This window comes from Thamnophis sirtalis, unplaced genomic scaffold (genome assembly GCF_051295495.1).
Source record: "Thamnophis sirtalis isolate CommonGarterSnake01/CBP01778 unplaced genomic scaffold, rThaSir2_p1.2 scaffold_3, whole genome shotgun sequence".
NCBI lineage: Eukaryota > Metazoa > Chordata > Lepidosauria > Squamata > Natricidae > Thamnophis > Thamnophis sirtalis.
The window spans coordinates 174,251,450-174,269,216 of NW_028261383.1; the positions used below are offsets into that span (position 1 = coordinate 174,251,450).

Sequence of the window (17,767 nt, forward strand, 5' to 3'; positions counted from 1 at the left end):
AGTCTTAAAGCTGTCAAGTTACAAGACCCTTGCAGCCCTAACCCTTTAGAAAAAAAAAACCCATGGGGTGTTCAAACTTAACAGCTTTAAGACTTGTGGACTTCAACTCCCAGAATTCCTCTTCCAGTTATGTTGACTCAGGAACTCTTGGCATTGAAGTGGGCAAGTCTTAAAGCTGTCAAGTTACAAGACCCTTGCACCCCTAACCCTTTAGAAAAAAAAACCCAGGGGTGTTCAAACTTAACAGCTTTAAGACTTGTGGACTTCAACTCCCAGAATTCCTCCTCTCTGGCATTGAAGCATGCAAGTCTTAAAGCTGTCAAGTTACAAGACCCTTGCAGCCCTAACCCTTTAGAAAAAAAAACCCCATGGGGTGTTCAAACTTAACAGCTTTAAGACTTGTGGACTTCAACTCCCAGAATTCCTCCTCCAGTCATGTTGGCTCAGGAACTCTTGGCATTGAAGTGGGCAAGTCTTAAAGCTGTGAAGTTACAAGACCCTTGCACCCCTAACCCTTTAGAAAAAAAAACCCATGGGGTGTTCAAGCTTAACAGCTTTAAGACTTGTGGACTTCAACTCCCAGAATTCCTCCTCCAGTCATGTTGGCTCAGGAACTCTTGGCATTGAAGTGGGCAAGTCTTAAAGCTGTCAAGTTACAAGACCCTTGCGCCCCTGACCCTTTAGAAAAAAACACCCCATGGGGTGTTCAAACTTAACAGCTTTAAGACTTGTGGACTTCAACTCCCAGAATTCCTCCTCCAGTCATGTTGGCTCAGGAACTCTGGCATTGAAGTGGGCAAGTCTTAAAGCTGTCAAGTTACAAGATCCTTGCACCCCTAACCCTTTAGAAAAAAAAACCCATGGGGTGTTCAAACTTAACAGCTTTAAGACTTGTGGACTTCAACTCCCAGAATTCCTCCTCTCGTTCTTCACCTTGATGATGTGCGGACGGGCGGGGGGAGGGAGCTGGAACCTGTTCTAAATGGCACTGTAGATTTATGGAACCTCTTCTATAGAAGAGGTTAGAACTGGTAAGAACCACCCTTGTTCCTGGTGAAGATATCCAGGAGAAGACCAGGCTAGATTTTTTCTTCTTGACACCACTGTTTTTATCTAAGGCAGTGGTGTCAAACTTGTGGCCTGCGGCCATGCACACCCAATCCCGGTTTAGCAAAGGGGAGAAAAGTTGCGATACGTCACATGACAATATATCATTGTGAGTTTGATGTAAGATCTCCTGATCTAAGGAGACACAACCCCTCTTTGTAGAGCCATAGTTAGAAATTGTACAGTCCAAAGACCTGGAGATCTTTCTCTTTCTCCTACAGAAGGCTGATGGGGACGCCTGCAATGAGGAGGGGAATGTCCTGGGGATGAAGATCTGGCTGAGGAGGCAGAAATTCTTGGGGAGACACCAACTTTGCTCACAAGCTAGCTAGCATAACTTCGGCTGTCATTCTAATTTGCAAAGTGTTCATCCACCACTGCTATTCTATCTCCAAGAGGCTTAAGTGTAACAAGAGCTGGGAAAGTCATTCAGCTGGACAAGGCCAGATGTGAGGCTACATGCAGATTCCGCTAAACCAGACAACAAGGATTATTTCTGCTGTTGTAAGTCTGAAGACAGAAGAAGTGACATAAAGTAATTACTAATTTCCTGCAGCTCAAAATATTACAAAATACGTTGTACGTTCTCTAGAGCTTTTATTCATGAAGATAGTACCTTTGTGAATATATAAAACCCTGGGGAAGGGGGAGTCATATTTTTGTTTTTTTTTAAAATAAACCCTGCTTTTCCAAGGATTTCTCTTAATTAAGGATAAATCTATAGATGGGAATAAAGATGGAATTAACAATTCCTTGTCAACTTGTTAAAATGCAATACACATAGACCTTGACTTGTGAGCAGTTGAAGGTGCAACTTGTCTTAAAAAGGGGACTTATGACCTGGATCCAAACTTACGACAGCACTTCCGGTTATCAGCAAAACCACACCGTAGCAAACCATGATTTACCTCCGAGTTTCTGCTTGACTGCCACAAAAAAAAATGTACAATTGTTTTGCCACTAACAATTTACAATTGTAATGGGCAGGGTCCATAATATAGTTGTAACTCAAGGAATAGCAGTTAGACTTATATACCGCTTCATAGGGCTTTCAGCCCTCTCTAAGCGGTTTACAGAGTCAGCATATCGCCCCCACAGTCTGGGTCCTCATTTCACCCACCTCGGAAGGATGGAAGGCTGAGTCAACCTTGAGCCGGTGAGATTTGAACCGCCGAACTGCAGAAAATAGTCAGCTGAAGTGGCCTGCAGTACTGCACCCTAACCACTGCGCCACCTCGGCTCTTTACTGATAGTATTTTTTTTTTTGAACTTTTAAATTAAGAAAACATAATTTTTATCTTGCTGCAGAATAGAATAGCTTCCATAAATTGGTTTTTTTGAACAGGGCTGCTGATTTGTATGACTATAATAACCCTGTCTCCTATTTGGGTGTGAGATGGCAGAGCACTCACTATTATGTTCATAATTACCAGGAAAACTCAGATGATGCAACCTAAACAAAAGAACCAAGAATTAAGATGTAGAAACTGGAGGCCAACAAGGTTTTGTTTCTCTCACTAAATTCCAGCTCAGTAAATATTTAATACATTCATACAAAGCATGTCTACTGAATACCACGAGGGGAGGGAAGTCGAGGAGTAAGGAGCCGAGGTGGCGCAGTGGTTAGGGTGCAGTACTGCAGGCCACTTCAGCTGACTGCTATCTGCAGTTCAGCGGTTCAAATCTCACCGGCTCAAGGTTGACTCAGCCTTCCATCCTTCCGAGGTGGGTGAAATGAGGACCCGGATTGTTGTTGGGGGCGATATGCTGACTCTGTAAACCGCTTAGAGAGGGCTGAAAGCCCTATGAAGCGGTCTAACTGCTATTGCTATTGCTGTCCAGTCAGAGCTGAAGAAGCTTCTTGGATAAGAAGCGAAACATCTTCAAAGAAAAACCAGAAAGTCCAGTTGCCTCTTGAAAAAAAGGATCTTTGGGACAACCATGAACTGGATGGCAGAGAATCTCCATAGAGCTGAAAATGACTTTCAATGGCACATAATCAGCCACTCCAGACTGCCTCATCCTTTCTTTTATTTTGGACAACTTTTGCTTATTTTTAAAATATGTTACCCTCCTTCCCAGCAATACAGTCAAAGATCCTTTGGCCTAAAAGAGCCGAGGTGGCGCGGTGGTTAGGGTGCAGTACTGCAGGCCACTTCAGCTGACTGCTATCTGCAGTTCAGCGGTTCAAATCTCACCGGCTCAAGGTTGACTCAGCCTTCCATCCTTCCGAGGTGGGTGAAATGAGGACCCGGATTGTTGTTGAGGGCAATATGCTGACTCTGTAAACTGCTTAGAGAGGGCTGAAAGCTCTATGAAGCGGTATATAAGTCTAATTAATAAAATAAATAAATAAAGGGTCTACCATTTTTTTTTCCTAGGTGAGTTTTCCTGTAATAACTGCAACCTCCTGAATGCAAAGATGGGAACTCCTGTGCGCGTATTTCAAATAGTCACATCCTTTCTTATTCATTCAATTGCAGCCCCTAAAAAGACATATTTCCTCTTTTTAATATTCCAGGCCTTTTCATCGCCTCACCTTTCCTCCTCCCCCCCCTCCACCAACCCTGTTCAATTCAATCACCATTTTCCAACTATAAACTGTTGGCACGATGCCAGTTCTGTCTTATTTGCCTAAATCGGTTTTTTTTGGTTTTTTTTTGGTCTCCCTCCACGCCATTAATATCTATGATTCACTTAAAAGAAATAAAAACTTTTGAACCTGAAAAAAAATGTAATACTATTGGATGATTTCAGGATGATGTAATGAAATGCCGTAATATAAATTTATTTTAAATTTAGAATGTTTCATATAAAAAGGATGTAATAATAGCTATAGTCAAATGAATGTTTAATAACCATTAACAACTGTATACATATATATATATTAGAATGATGATACGTTTGAATGCAAATTGCAAATGAAGACTATTGTAAGAAAGCACAAAAGCTTTGCAACTAATTGACACACTGTAAGTAATTGGACAAGGGTTTTTATTTTGTGTGTTTTTATGTCCGTTTGTTTTATGTTTGTCTAAAAATAAAAACTTTTTTATAAAAAAAATAATAATCTATGATTCACAAAGTCGGAGTTCTTAAGAAAGCCAGACGCTTGCTTAGATTGGCCAGGATCTGTTTTCAAAGACAAATACAAAGAGGGTCACATCTGCTTCAAAGGAAGTGGGTACGTCCCTACTCCATTTTGTAAATAAAGCGAACAATCCAGAGTCTTTACTTTTCTTTGCTTTTGATTTGAACAGCAGGGTGGTGTTCTCACACACTTCCAGGGCACTCACATGACCAGTCTGAGCAGGAAAAGGAGCCAGACAAATCAAAAGAATGTAAACAATGGAAGTATGAAAATAGCTCAATGCCGCATGGTTTAAACAAGCTGCGAAATGCTCTAATGACTAAAGAGGTTGCAAGTTGAGTGCCTTATGTCCACTAACTATACCCTATTTCTGAATGGATTCTCTTTTTTTCTGGTCTACTGTGGGAAGTTATCACCCAGCCCTCTCCCAGAAAAAAATGAAATATCCTAGGAAATATTGAAAAAGGCAGAATCTTTCTCTGGATGTGAAAAGAAAGAAACATGCTTTAAAAGACAGAATAGCTTGCCTGTGGCTTCCTGCCCATCCACACTTTGTCAATAGGCCATTGAGAAGGCCAGGCTAGCCCACTTTACATAATAAAGACTTCTCCACTGCAGCTGCAGGGGGAAGGGATATTACTCAACTCTCCACATGGCATCTGAGAACTCATCTATGGATTCAAAACACAGCCTAGAGAGTTGCCCCTGCATGACCCCATGGGAGTATGACAACCAATCAGAATACATTTCTTACACAGGAACAGGAAACAGAGAGGTGGGACTAAACAGGGTATAAAAAGCCTAGCAAGCCCCTCCCTCAGCCCTTCTCTTCTTCTCTACCAACACTGAAGCATGTGATCACCTTTTCTGTACAGGGCTCAAGCCATGTGGTCCTGTCCACCATTAAAACCATCTTTCCAAGAAGCCTCCATGTCTCCAGTGTCTTTTTCCCCACTTGGAGCTGAACCCAGAAGGGCATTTCTTTCAACACTACCATACATTAAATTACCTGGCTCAGCAAATTTTTGATGGATGAGAATTAAGTTTGGGATTACATCTTACCTCACACTAAGCTATTATTAGTTTAGTTAGCAGACAAACCATGGCTTACACATTCCCAAAGTTGCACGAAGAGATCTTTCCTGCAGTTACTGAGCCAAACCTGTCAATGGATCCCAAGTGGATTTGAGATCAAACCCTGGCACCGTAACTAAAGTGGCCATCGGTGAAAGTGATGTCCCACTCGACGGATGATTTGAGGACTACAGAAAAAATGGGATGCCCAGTTAATGTTATCTGTCCCTTTCCCCCCAATAGGTCTGTTCAATTTTGCTTCACGTGCCAAGCCTTGGCAACAAGTGCATTTAATATTCATTGTGGCCAAAAGACCCAAGGAGACCCCAGAGTGTGCTACCCCCGAGGGAAAGGGGAATCTAAATTACTTGAAGGGCATAAAGCCATTATAAAGAGCTCTGCAAAATGACTCTGCAGAAAGTCCCGTCCTGGGTTTTCTTTTTTTTGGTGCGGAGAGTTTTACAAATGTACCATTTTGTAAATCTTTTTTTTTTTTAATGAGAAAAATATTGATAGTGTGTTAAGAACGTTGGTTTTAGGATGATAAAGCAATTATGGTGGTCCAAGCAGAATAAAGGGGCAAATAGCAATAGCACTAGCAGTTAGACTTATATACCGCTTCATAGGGCTTTCAGCCCTCTCTAAGCGGTTTACAGAGTCAGCATATTGCCCCCAACAATCCGGGTCCTCATTTCACCCACCTCGGAAGGATGGAAGGAATGAAACAGTACCTCCAGGAACAGCAAAAGGCTATCTCAGATGGGATTTCTCATCAATAGTTGTTCCCATAGGTTTAGAGCAGTGTTTCTCAGGGATCCGTGAAATTAAAATCACTTGTCATATATTGAAAATATTTGCAGAAATTTAAAGCAACGTGGCTTTTATCATTAATTTTGTAAAAGATACAAGGATTTTTCATAAAAATGTTTTACGTATGTTCATATTTAGCAATAGCAGTTAGACTTATATACCGCTTCATAGGGCTTTCAGCCCTCTCTAAGCGGTTTACAGAGTCAGCATATCGCCCCCAACAACAATCCGGGTCCTCATTTTACCCACCTCGGAAGGATGGAAGGCTGAGTCAACCTTGAGCCGGTGAGATTTGAACAGACAAACTGCAGAACTGCAGTCAGCTGAAGTAGCCTGCAGTGCTGCATTTAACCAAATGTGTCAGCTTTAATTTTTAATGTATAGCAAATATCACCCATGCGAACAAATCCACCATGATTTTTAAAAGTGGAAAGTGTCCTGAAGGCAAATATTAAGCAATACTCATCTAGAGCAGTGTTTTTCAACCACTGTGCCGTGGCACACTAGTGTGCCGTGACATAGTGTAAGGTGTGCCGTGGGAGAATTACTTTATATATAGTCAATATAGGCACAGAGTTAATTTTTTTTAACATTTTCTAATGGAGGTGTGCCTCGTGATTTTTTTCATGAAAAAAGTGTGCCTTTGCACAAAAAAGGTTGAAAAACACTGATCTAGAGGATAGAAAGGCTGTCCTAGATAATCTGCAAGGATATCTCCACCTTCTTCCCTTGGTGCTTCTAATGCAGAAGAATTAAATCAGAATGTAGTTTTTGGATATGAAATGAATCTTATTAGTTAATGTGACTTGTAAACTAAGCCAATACTTAAATGCACTGACAGCAACAATGCATCCAAGAATTATATACTGAAAGGTACATCTTGGCATTGCAGGTAGACACAATCCATTTTGCACAAAATGTTTCAGAGCAAATACACTGAGATCCAGGAAAAGTCTTGTTTGTCCTAAATAGTTCTTAGTTATCCGAATGCACCTTGAGAATTATCATTACAGTTTAATGTTCCTTGCCCTTTCTAGCAGATTAAATCCCCTTTCCACATTATTAGCAAATCAAGGATACAATGCTTAATAAGGACAAAAATCCTTTAACAAAACCCTCTATCCCATGGGACTATTATTTTGGAAAACTATATAGAAGTGTACATAAATACACAAGAAACTAAATTTAAATAGTTTGAAGATTTTTTAAAGGTTATAACACTACATACATTTACTTCAAAGTAAATCCCAGACTTTAATTTAACCAGCATCCAAACTGACCCGTTAATCTGCACACACAAAACATCCTTAATACTATCTTGTAAATTTATTTATTTATTATTTGCAAAATTTATAGGCCGCCCAATCCCGAAGGACTCCGGGCGGCTTACAAAATTCTATTGAGAAAAACCTACAGTCTTTCACATCAGGTGCATTTAGGGGGTCCAGAATTCATGTAATGGTCCGTTTAAAAAAAGGAAAAAATGTTTCTGCTTTTAGATTTTATGCTGTGTCATACTGTATTGATTTTTTTCTTTTAACTTTAGATAATTTACTGAATCTAGGCACTAACCAGATTAGCATATTTAGTTAGGATTTTTCTTTTTTAAGCTGGTGGTTTCCTTGGTAACCCAATTCAGCTTGGCTTGAATATTAGATTCAAAATAGACTATGAACTAGCAATATAGCTTCAAAATAGTGGCTTGGAATGCTGTCTTGTTGTCTCCTACTACATTGTCAGTGAGACTAATATATAAAAAAAAATCAATCTGTGCCACATCTACATGAATTGTGATCATTTTCATTTGGGAATTATTGAGGTATCTAATAACCAGAATTGGGGGGAGGGGATCTTAATGGGAAAAAGCCGGCTTGATTTATACCATATGGTTTATTACATTATTAATTTGATTGGATTGGATTTATTGCATTTCTATGCCGCCCTATTCCCAGAGGGACTCAGGGCGGCTCACAAACCAAAATAGGGGGGGGGGATACAAACAGAAGGAAAACAACAGACAAACAACTACAATAATTTAATAACAATCAACAACCACACAAATTCGAGCGGGGACAGGAACTCGTCAACCCCAGGCTGTGTCGGAACAGCCAGGTTTTAAGGGCTTTGCGGAAAGCCTGGAGGGTGGTGAGGGTTCGAATCTCCACGGGGAGCTCGTTCCAGAGGGTCGGAGCAGCCACAGAGAAGGCTCTCCTCCGGGTAGTCGCCAGTTGGCATTGGCCGGTAGATGGAATTTGGAGGAGGCCTAGTCTGTGGGATCTAATTGGTCTGTTGGAGGTAATTGGCAGCAGGCGGTCTCTCAAGTACCCAGGTCCAATACCATGGTAGCCATAACACACTAAGACAGTGATTGAACCTTTTCTGCACTGAGTTCCCAAACCAGAATGCATGTACATGTGCATGCCGCAGCACCAGAAACCTGAACACCAGCTGGCTGGCACATGCATGCCTGTTTTGGGGGACGTGATCAAGCTTTTGGACATTTTGGGGTCAAAAACGGCCCAGAAAATGGCCTTTTGGGGGGCATTTGGGGAGCCATTTTCTGGTACTCCAGCACCCACGAAGTCCAGCTAACCAGTGTGCACGTGGACGCCAGAAACCAGAAGAGCAGCTAGCGAACAGCACGCGTGCCCACCAGAGAGGGCTCTGCGTGCCACCTCTGGCACCCGTGCCATAGGTTCACGACAGTGGTGGGTTTCAAATAATTTAACAACCGGTTCTCTGTCCTAATGACCAGGTGGGTAGGCGGAGCTCGGAGGTCATGTGACTGGGTGGGCATGGCCAACTCAAGGTCACTCATGTTGATGGGCGCTTCACCTTAGCTGTTAGAATGTAATAAGGGTTAACTGGAGAGGCAGTTTCTGTAAGCAGGTCAATAAAGATTAGGCTAGAAACATCACCAGAATGTTTCCTTCCTGCCTTCCTTACAGGATTAGCCCAGTAAAGTGGGAAAAACAAAAGGAGATTTCTTCCAACTGGTTCTCTGAACTGCTTAGAAAGTTACCAACCGGTTCTCCCGAAGAGGTGCGAACTGGCTGAATCCCACCACTGGTTCACCATCAGGGCACTAAGCCATAATTTATTATTTCAAAACCTAATAGCTGCATTCCCCATAACATGCTAAACCCAACCTAAAAAACCCACCATGTGAAACAATGTATTTTGTGTTCTGTAAATCGCATCATATGGTTTAATGGTGTGAACAGCCTCAATGAACCACTATCAAAATAAGTAAATCTGTACCCAATGTTCAAGCAATCTCATTACAGCGCTACTGCGGCTCAGCCAAAGAACATGTGCCAGCAGCACTTTGCACAAGCTCAGAGGCAAAACTGAAACTGTTGGGCATTCTTATTCTTTTAACTGCTGATCCTGATTCGTTTTTTTTGTTGAACTTTTAAGTTAATGAACTGCACCAGTGGTGGGTTTCAAATTTTTTTTGAACCTACTCTGTGGGTGCGGCCTCCTTTGTGGGAGCGGCTTGCCGGCCATGTGACCGGATGGGAGTGGCTTGCTGGCCATATGTTCTCTCTCTCTCTCTCTCCTTCCTTTTGTCTCTCTGTCCCTTTTTCCTTTTTTCTTTCATATCTCTCTCTTTTCTTTCTTTCTTTTTTTCTTTCTTTCTTTCTTTCTCTTTCTGTGTGTGTGTGTGTGTGTGTGTCAGTGGGGGGTTTCAAATAATTTTGGAAGCTCTTCTGTAGGTGTGGCCTGCTTTCTGGGTCCATTGGTGGAACTTCTTTTAACCGGTTCGGTAGATTTGACAAACCGGTTCTACCGAACTGGTGCGAACTGGTAGGAACCCACCTCTGAACTGCACCAAGGTTAAAAGTTTCCCCCCCATGAAGAACCAGACGCTTTTTCCTATATCTTTTCTCTTCCTTTTTCCATTTCCTTTTCAATGGATCGCTGGCACCACTTCTAAAGACAGCTTCTGCAGCTGTTTAATTGCCTTGTGCTTAGAGGTACTTGAATGTACTTTTCATTAATTTACAAAGAGTGACGATGACCCCCATAAGGACTCCAAAAGAGAGGAACTTGCAAAATAGCCACGGGGAAAGGCAAGGATCTCCGAATACATACATTGTTCCCTAGTTCCCAAAGAAAATAGCTTATTTCCTCTTCCCACAGCTCTAATTATTAATGTAATAACGAGAACAATTAAGTCACCACTAGTCTGGCGCATGGATACCTCCTTTCGAAGAGCCTTTCCCTTGCCTTCTAGATTGAGCTGTAACTTTCAGTTTGCAGAGGATTTTTTATTACTGTCCTCAGCAGCCAAAAAAAAAATTATCCAGGAAATAAAATGACTGTGCTAATTTGCATTTATCTTAAGTAAGCAATGCTATTTGAATTTTGTTGCTACTGGCCTCACTCACTGCTTACCTTCCCCCCCCCCCCCTTGTTCTTTACCCAGCTGCCAACTTCAGTGCTTTGGCTGAAGTGGCCTCTAATCCACAACAGTTTATACTTTTAATATCGCTGCCACAATTCACCTTGTTGGTTTTGGAATAAGGTTGCTGTTGCCCTACAAATTTGACGAGGACAGCCCAGTTGTGGGAAGCCTGGTTAGAAGCGAACAGCAGCTGGATCCCACAGTCTTGCTTCTAACTTTTAGCCCGGGGAGTTGGTTGGGCTACCTTTTATTTTAATTATGTGTACTGTTGTTTATGTTCCCTTTCCCCTTTGAGTTGTTCACCGCCCTGAGTCCCTCCTGGAGAAGGGCGGCATACAAATAAACCAAAACTAAACTAAACTAAACTAAACCTTAAGGCAGGCATTTTACAGCACAGATTCCTTGATTGCTGCAAGAATTTATTTCATGGGACTGGCCCGAGGGCTCAAATAAAAACTCTGCAATATATCCACCAGTGTTTCTCAACCTTGGCCACTTGAAGATGCCCGGACTTCAACTCCCAGAATTCCCCAGCCAGCATTCACTTCTAGTGCGCCAAAAGATCCCTTCGCACCGTGACCCGTCAAAACCACGGTCCACAAAAGCGCGCTAGACGAAACCGCCCATTTGACGTCATCACAGTGCGACGAAAAAAATTAAACATTGAAATAAAAATAAAATTAAAGCAAGCCGATTCACATAAAGGTAAGGGTTAGGTTTACGGTTAGGGTTAGGTTAAGGGTTATGTTTAGAGCGTTAGGGTTACGTTTAGCGTTAGGTTAAGGGTTAGCGTTAGGTTTAGCGTTAGGTTAAGGGTTAGGTTTAGGGTTAGATTTAGGGTTAGGTTAAGGGTTAGGTTTAGGGTTAGATTTAGGGTTAGATTTAGGGTTAGGTTTAGGGTTAGGTTAAGGGTTAGGTTTAGGGTTAGATTTAGGGTTAGGTTAAGGGTTAGGATTAGGTTTAGGGTTAGGTTTAGGGTTAGATTTAGGGTTAGGTTAAGGGTTAGGTTTAGGGTTAGATTTAGGGTTAGATTTAGGGTTAGATTTAGGGTTAGGTTAAGGGTTAGGTTTAGGGTTAGGTTAAGGGTTAGATTTAGGGTTAGATTTAGGGTTAGGTTAAGGGTTAGGTTTAGGGTTAGGTTAAGGGTTAGATTTAGGGTTAGGTTAAGGGTTAGGTTTAGGGTTAGATTTAGGGTTAGGTTAAGGGTTAGGTTTAGGGTTAGGTTTGGGGGGGTTAGGGTAAGGTTTTCGCTTTATTTTTACATTTATCGATCACAGCGCGATGTTTTCGTCGCGCTGTGATGACGTCACGTACGCGCTTTCGTCGAGCGCGATTTTGTCGTCCGCAGTTTTGTGGTGGAACCCCTTCGCACGCGCTGGGATCCCTGCATGCAGGAATGAGAAGGTTCGCTTATGACAGTGTTTCTCAACGTTGGCCACTTAGATGTCTGGACTTCAACTCCCAGAATTCCCCAGCCAGCGAATGCTGGCTGGGGAATTCTGGGAGTTGAAGTCCGGACATCTTCCAAGTGGTCAAGGTTGAGAAACACTGATTATCCACTGTATAAACTTACTATGAGCCAACATGAGTTTCTCAGCGTAACCAGGGCTGGGAAAGAGAGGATTTCTGCACAATACTAGGATTAGATTTCTCACCGGGATGAGAGACGTTGAAGCCACCTCAATTCCCCGCTTCTAAAACCAGCTGGCCTCCCTAGAGAGCTGCCTCTTCTAATGGCAACGCAGCGGGCCTAAAAACCAAGCCCCTGACCCTTGTTTAATTCACAGGCTCTTCTTTAGCTCCTCTACGTGCCCCTCCTGATTATGGAGGGTGCCGAGGGCTTTTTCTGGTCCCCAAGACTGATTCATAAACCAGTGTTTCTCAACGTTGGCGACTTGAAGATGTCCGGACTTCAACTCCCAGAATTCCCCAGCCAGCGAATCAACATTGGCCACTTGAAGATGTCCGGACTTCAACTCCCAGAATTCCCCAGCCAGCGAATCAACGTTGGCCACTTGAAGATGTCCGGACTTCAACTCCCAGAATTCCCCAGCCAGCGAATCAACATTGGTGACTTGAAGATGTCCGGACTTCAACTCCCAGAATTCCCCAGCCAGCGAATCAACGTTGAAGATGTCCGGACTTCAACTCCCAGAATTCCCCAGCCAGCGAATCAACGTTGAAGATGTCCGGACTTCAACTCCCAGAATTCCCCAGCCAGCATTTGCTGGCTGGGGAATTCTGGGAGTTGAAGTCCAGACATCTTCAAGTGCCCAACGTTGAGAAACACTAAGCGAACCTTCTCATTCCTGCATGCAGGGATACCGGCGCGTGCGAAGGGATCCTTTGGCGCACTAGAAGCGGTCCTTCCCCAGCACCCACGCGTGGAATCGGCTCCTGGCAGAACCCCCCTCCCCGCTCCGCTGTCTCAGGCGCCGCCTTTGCAGCTTCAAGGAAACCGAAGAAGGGAGGCAAGGGAAGCCGAGCCGCGGTTTGGGGTGGGTTGGTAGCTGGGTGGCGGTGGGGCTGCTGCAGAGCCAGGCTGCAGAGATCCTACGGAGGAAGCCTGGCTCGAGCAACCCCGTCCGCCGCCAAGCCTCCTCTTGTCTTATCTACCGCCGAGCCCAAGCCTTGCCTCCTCTTCCTCCTCTTCCTCCTGCACTGACCTGCCCGGCTTGGGGTCCGGCCTCCGTGCCCATCCGCGCCAAGCCCTCGCGGAGCTCGTTGATGTCCACTCGCCCATCCTTGTTGGTGTCTAGCTGCTCGAAGAGGCTGGCCCAGCGCTGGTGCCGCTCGGGGTCGCGGAAGCCCTCTTGCGGGGATACCTGCTGCTGCGGGGGCCCGGAGCCTCCGCGGGGCTCGAGCATGGCCCTGGCTCTTCCCGCTGGAGCCCTGCGAAGGGCGGCATCAAAGGCGGCGCGGCGGATCGTATCCCGGCCCGGGTTCCATAGCGTCGTTGCCCCCCGCACGCTCGGCTCGCTCGCTCTCCGCCTGGCTTTGCGAAATCGGTTCCTCCCTCCCGTACAAGGGCATTTAACGATGCGTTGGTTCACGTCGCCTCCCACAGCCGTTTCCTCCTCCCCTTCAAATTAAAAAAAAAAGAAGAAGAAGCTCCCTGCAAAGATAGCAGAGCCTTATTCCGCCTCGAGGAGGGAGGAAGGCAGCTCGTGAGAAGATCGAGGGGTCCCAACAACGCTCCCCGGGCGTCCGTGGGTCAGTCCCGTTGCAAGAGGAAGGCCAATGCAATGCAATGCAATGCAATGAGCTTTACTGGCTGGGAAATGCAGGGGGAAGCCTTTTCTCCGGTTTGAATTTAGCCGCCACGGAGGGGAGGGGGGGATAAAAAAACACCCTTCCTTCCCTCCGCCCACCCGACATCCTCTGTTGATTGTGAAGTTTGATCCTGGGATTTGAACCTGGGACCTTGTAATCCACTGTGGGAAGTTATCACCCAGCCCTCTCCCAGAATATCCTAGGAAATATTGAAAAGGCAGAATCTTTCTCTGGGTGTGAAAAGAAAGAAACATGCTTTAAAAGACAGGATAGCTGCCTGTAGCTTCCTGCCCGTCCCCACTTTGTCAATAGGCCATTGAGAAGGCCAGGCTAGCCCACTTTACATAACAAAGACTTCTCCACTGCAGCTGTAGGGGGAAGGGATATTACTCAACTGACCACAAGGCATCTGAGAACTCATCACAGCCTAGAGCAGTGTTTTTCAACCTTTTTTGTGCAAAGGCACATTTTTTTCATGAAAAAAATCACGAGGCACACCACCATTAGAAAATGTTAAAAAAAATTAACTCTGTGCCTATATTGACTATATATAAAGTGTTTTTCCCACGGCACACCTTACACTATGTCACGGCACACTAGTGTGCCACGGCACAGTGGTTGAAAAACACTGGCCTAGAGAGTAGCCCCCTGCATGGCACCATGGGAGTCTGACAACCAATCAGAATACATTTCTTACACAGGAACAGGAAACAGAGAGGTGGGGGCTGAACAGGGTATAAAAAGCCTAGCAAGCCCCTCCCTCAGCCCTTCTCTTCTTCTCCACCAACATTGAAGCATGTGATCACCTTTTCTGTTCAGGGCTCAAGCCCTGATGGTCCAACAATAAACCATCTTTCCAAGCAGCCTCCATGTCTCCAGTGTCTTCTTCTAGATCAACCTGGCTTTCATTATTGCATTTTGGCTAGAATGGCAGGAAAGAGTTAAGAATTGTCTATATCCTTCTGAATTTTTAACTTTGGTTTTTATTTGTGTATATCTTAATTTGTTCTTAACTGTTTTAGATCTGTGCTTTTTTTCATAAGTTTGCATAGTTTTATAGCAATAGCAGTTAGACTTATATACCGCTTCATAGGGCTTTCAGCCCTCTCTAAGCGGTTTACAGAGTCAGCATATCGCCCCCAACAACAATCCGGGTCCTCATTTTACCCACCTCGGAAGGATGGAAGGCTGAGTCAACCCTGAGCCGGTGAGATTTGAACAGCCGAACTGCCGAACTGCAGTCAGCTGAAGTAGCCTGCAGTGCTGCATTTAACCACTGCGCCACCTCGGCTCTAATGGTGGTGTTAACTGCCAAGAGTCACTTAGGTGAGGTGAGCAAGGCAGAACTGTAATAAATAATAATAGTAAAAATAATTATTTTCATACCATCTAGTAGTTCTTTGCATTTTTGCAACCTAGATATGCTAACTCTATTTTATTGCTCAGGAAAAAAGGTACTAGATCCAATTATCTAGCCCATGAGAGCCACCTTCCTTCTTCCTTGTACACTAAATTAACTACTTCCCACTAATCAGTAATCGTATGTAAATGCTTCCACCCATCAGCTGGACACACATTTCATACTTCCTTTTTTACCACTTGCCTATTGCTGTCGTTAGAGTTTCGTAAGCAATTTCACATTTAGTGTCTGCTTTGGTACACATCTTGCCTCCAGTTCCTTCAATCTTGAACGGGGGCTATTTGTGTCCCCACCTTGGTAGGGTGATTTATTTGGGCTGCAGAAGTTGTTAATCATGCATGCTTACACCTTCCCTACCATCTTGCTGTGCGTGCAGAACTGAAATGTGAACCCATGCATTGCTCGTGAAGCCTGCCTGGTTTGTGATTGGAAGGGTCCTGTTTTGCTTTCCCGCCGAAGTCAGCCACAGACAAACCACAGAACTGCTGTTAACTCTGCAACTGCTGAACAAAAAGACAGATCTCACCCCACCCCACCTGTTCTGCCCCCCGCCCCCCGTCCCACACCAACACACACTCCGAGCCAAAGATAAGTTACAGCATTTAATTAACAGACAGACAGGTCCTTGGCAGCAAACCGGCACAAACAAGCTTGGGCAGCAATCCAGCACAGATAAGCCATGGCAGCAATCCAGCCTGCCAAGCTCACAATAATGTTCTCCGACATTGATTCCTGCGTTGACTTCTGCAAGAGGGGCGTGTGCACAAGCAGTCCTTTTATAGTCTGGAGAGGAGCCTAATGACCACCAGCTGAGTGCAATTACCTCCTGTAACTGCGCAACTGTTCCTGACGCCTATTAGCTCTTCGGTGCCATGCATCCAGGAACAACTCACTGCTGGCGTCTAGTTCACTCTCCCTTGTCTCCTCCCCATTGGTCCAAGGCTCAGGTGCCTCCTGGTGGCCAACCAGCCTCTCTGCGCCCTGCTCGGAGTCAGAACCCTGTCCAGGGTCCTCCACATCCTCCAGAGTCTCCTCCCCATTGGTCCAAGGCTCAGGTGCCTCCTGGTGGCCAACCAGCCTCTCTGCGCCCTGCTCGGAGTCAGAACCCTGTCCAGGGTCCTCCACATCCTCCAGAGTCTCCTCCCCATTGGTCCAAGGCTCAGGTGCCTCCTGGTGGCCAACCAGCCTCTCTGCGCCCTGCTCAGAGTCAGAACCCTGTCCAGGGTCCTCCACATCCTCCAGAGCCAACTCATAGGGCCCCTCACTGTCGGAGTCTGGTGGCAGCTCCAACGGCTCCTGCTGGGCCACAACACCACCCTATATCCAAATCAGTGGTGGGATTCAAATTTTTTTACTACCGGTTCTGTGTGCGTGTCTTGGTGGGCATGGCATGGCTTGGTGTGCGTGGCTTGGTGGGCATGGCAGGGGAAGGTTACTGCAAAATCCCCATTCCCTCCTGATCAGCTGGGACTCGGGAGGCAGAGAATAGATGGGGCGCCATGGGGCCAGTCAGAGGTGGTATTTATTGAACTATTGAAAATTTCCGCTACCGGAAATTTGGTTCTGGTCAGAACCTGCTGAATACCACCCTCTGATCCAAATGCTTGTTTTTCAATAAACTGACTGTGTTTCTGCCCTTTGTGGCAGCCTGGCTGAGAGGGAATCTGGAATTTAATGCCCACACTTTAGAAGACCCAAGAAAGGATTGAGTTGTGCTTTAAAAAAAAAAAAAACATGGGATATGTGGATAGGGTTTACTGATACAGAATAGAAATGTTAGTTTTTCCAACGCCTTTCTGATAAACTATAAACTATTTCTATAAGAATATAAATATCAGATGGATTACCATGTAGCATTAATGGACCATGGAGGCCATTTTCCATGAATTAAATACGATGTTGCAAGAATGGTTTGGCGGCTTCAGTTTTGCTCCTAGTCCTCAGGACTGACATTGTCTATCAGTTCAGCCTATTATTCCCATTGTTCCACCTGTGCTACAAAACATAAGAGAGCAAAGAGGGGTACTCCACCCTTATGCTGAAAGTTCATATATTTGCAACAATGGCCAGGGATTGGCAGGGATTATGATTTTGTCTGTTTAAACTTTTTTATTTTCCATTTTCATAACATACAATCACATGTATACTATTACATAGCCAATATCCTATTGTCTTAAGTAGTAATTACATCAGATCCTCTTGCCATCAACACCCAGAAAGATAAAAACCCATTATTAGAACTTCTGCTCTCCATACACCTCTTTCTTCTACCTCTCTCCTACCTCCTTTCTTCCCTCCATCATCCTTTCCTACTCTACTTCCCCTTCCTTTCTCCTTCTCCTCTCTCTTCATTCCACTCCTCCTTATCCTCCTCATCTTCCCCCCTTACCCTCTCTCCTATCCCTCTCTTCCTATCTTTCTTCTCTCCTCTGTTTCCCACTCTTCCTCTCCTTGGTGTATTTCCGCAAACTCCAATCTATGTTGATGGTGTTGATGGGCATTAGATTTTAATGTAATATGATCGCACATGTATACTGTCTTCTCTTATTTTTTCTTTAAAACTAAGATAAGTATATTGATA

General features: G+C 44.5%; 1 protein-coding gene across 1 annotated transcript in view; it reads right to left on the reverse strand.

Moving 5' to 3' along the window:
* SLC25A23 (solute carrier family 25 member 23) overlaps positions 1 to 13,473 on the reverse strand; it is a 54,261-nt gene extending 40,788 nt beyond the window's left edge. Inside the window, exon 1 of the mRNA XM_087710986.1 lies at positions 13,160 to 13,473. Within this exon, the coding sequence (XP_087567112.1) occupies positions 13,160 to 13,360 (201 nt within the window). The 5' untranslated portion in view covers positions 13,361 to 13,473. The remainder of the gene's footprint in view (positions 1 to 13,159) is intronic.
* Between the last annotated feature and the right edge of the window lie 4,294 nt (positions 13,474 to 17,767).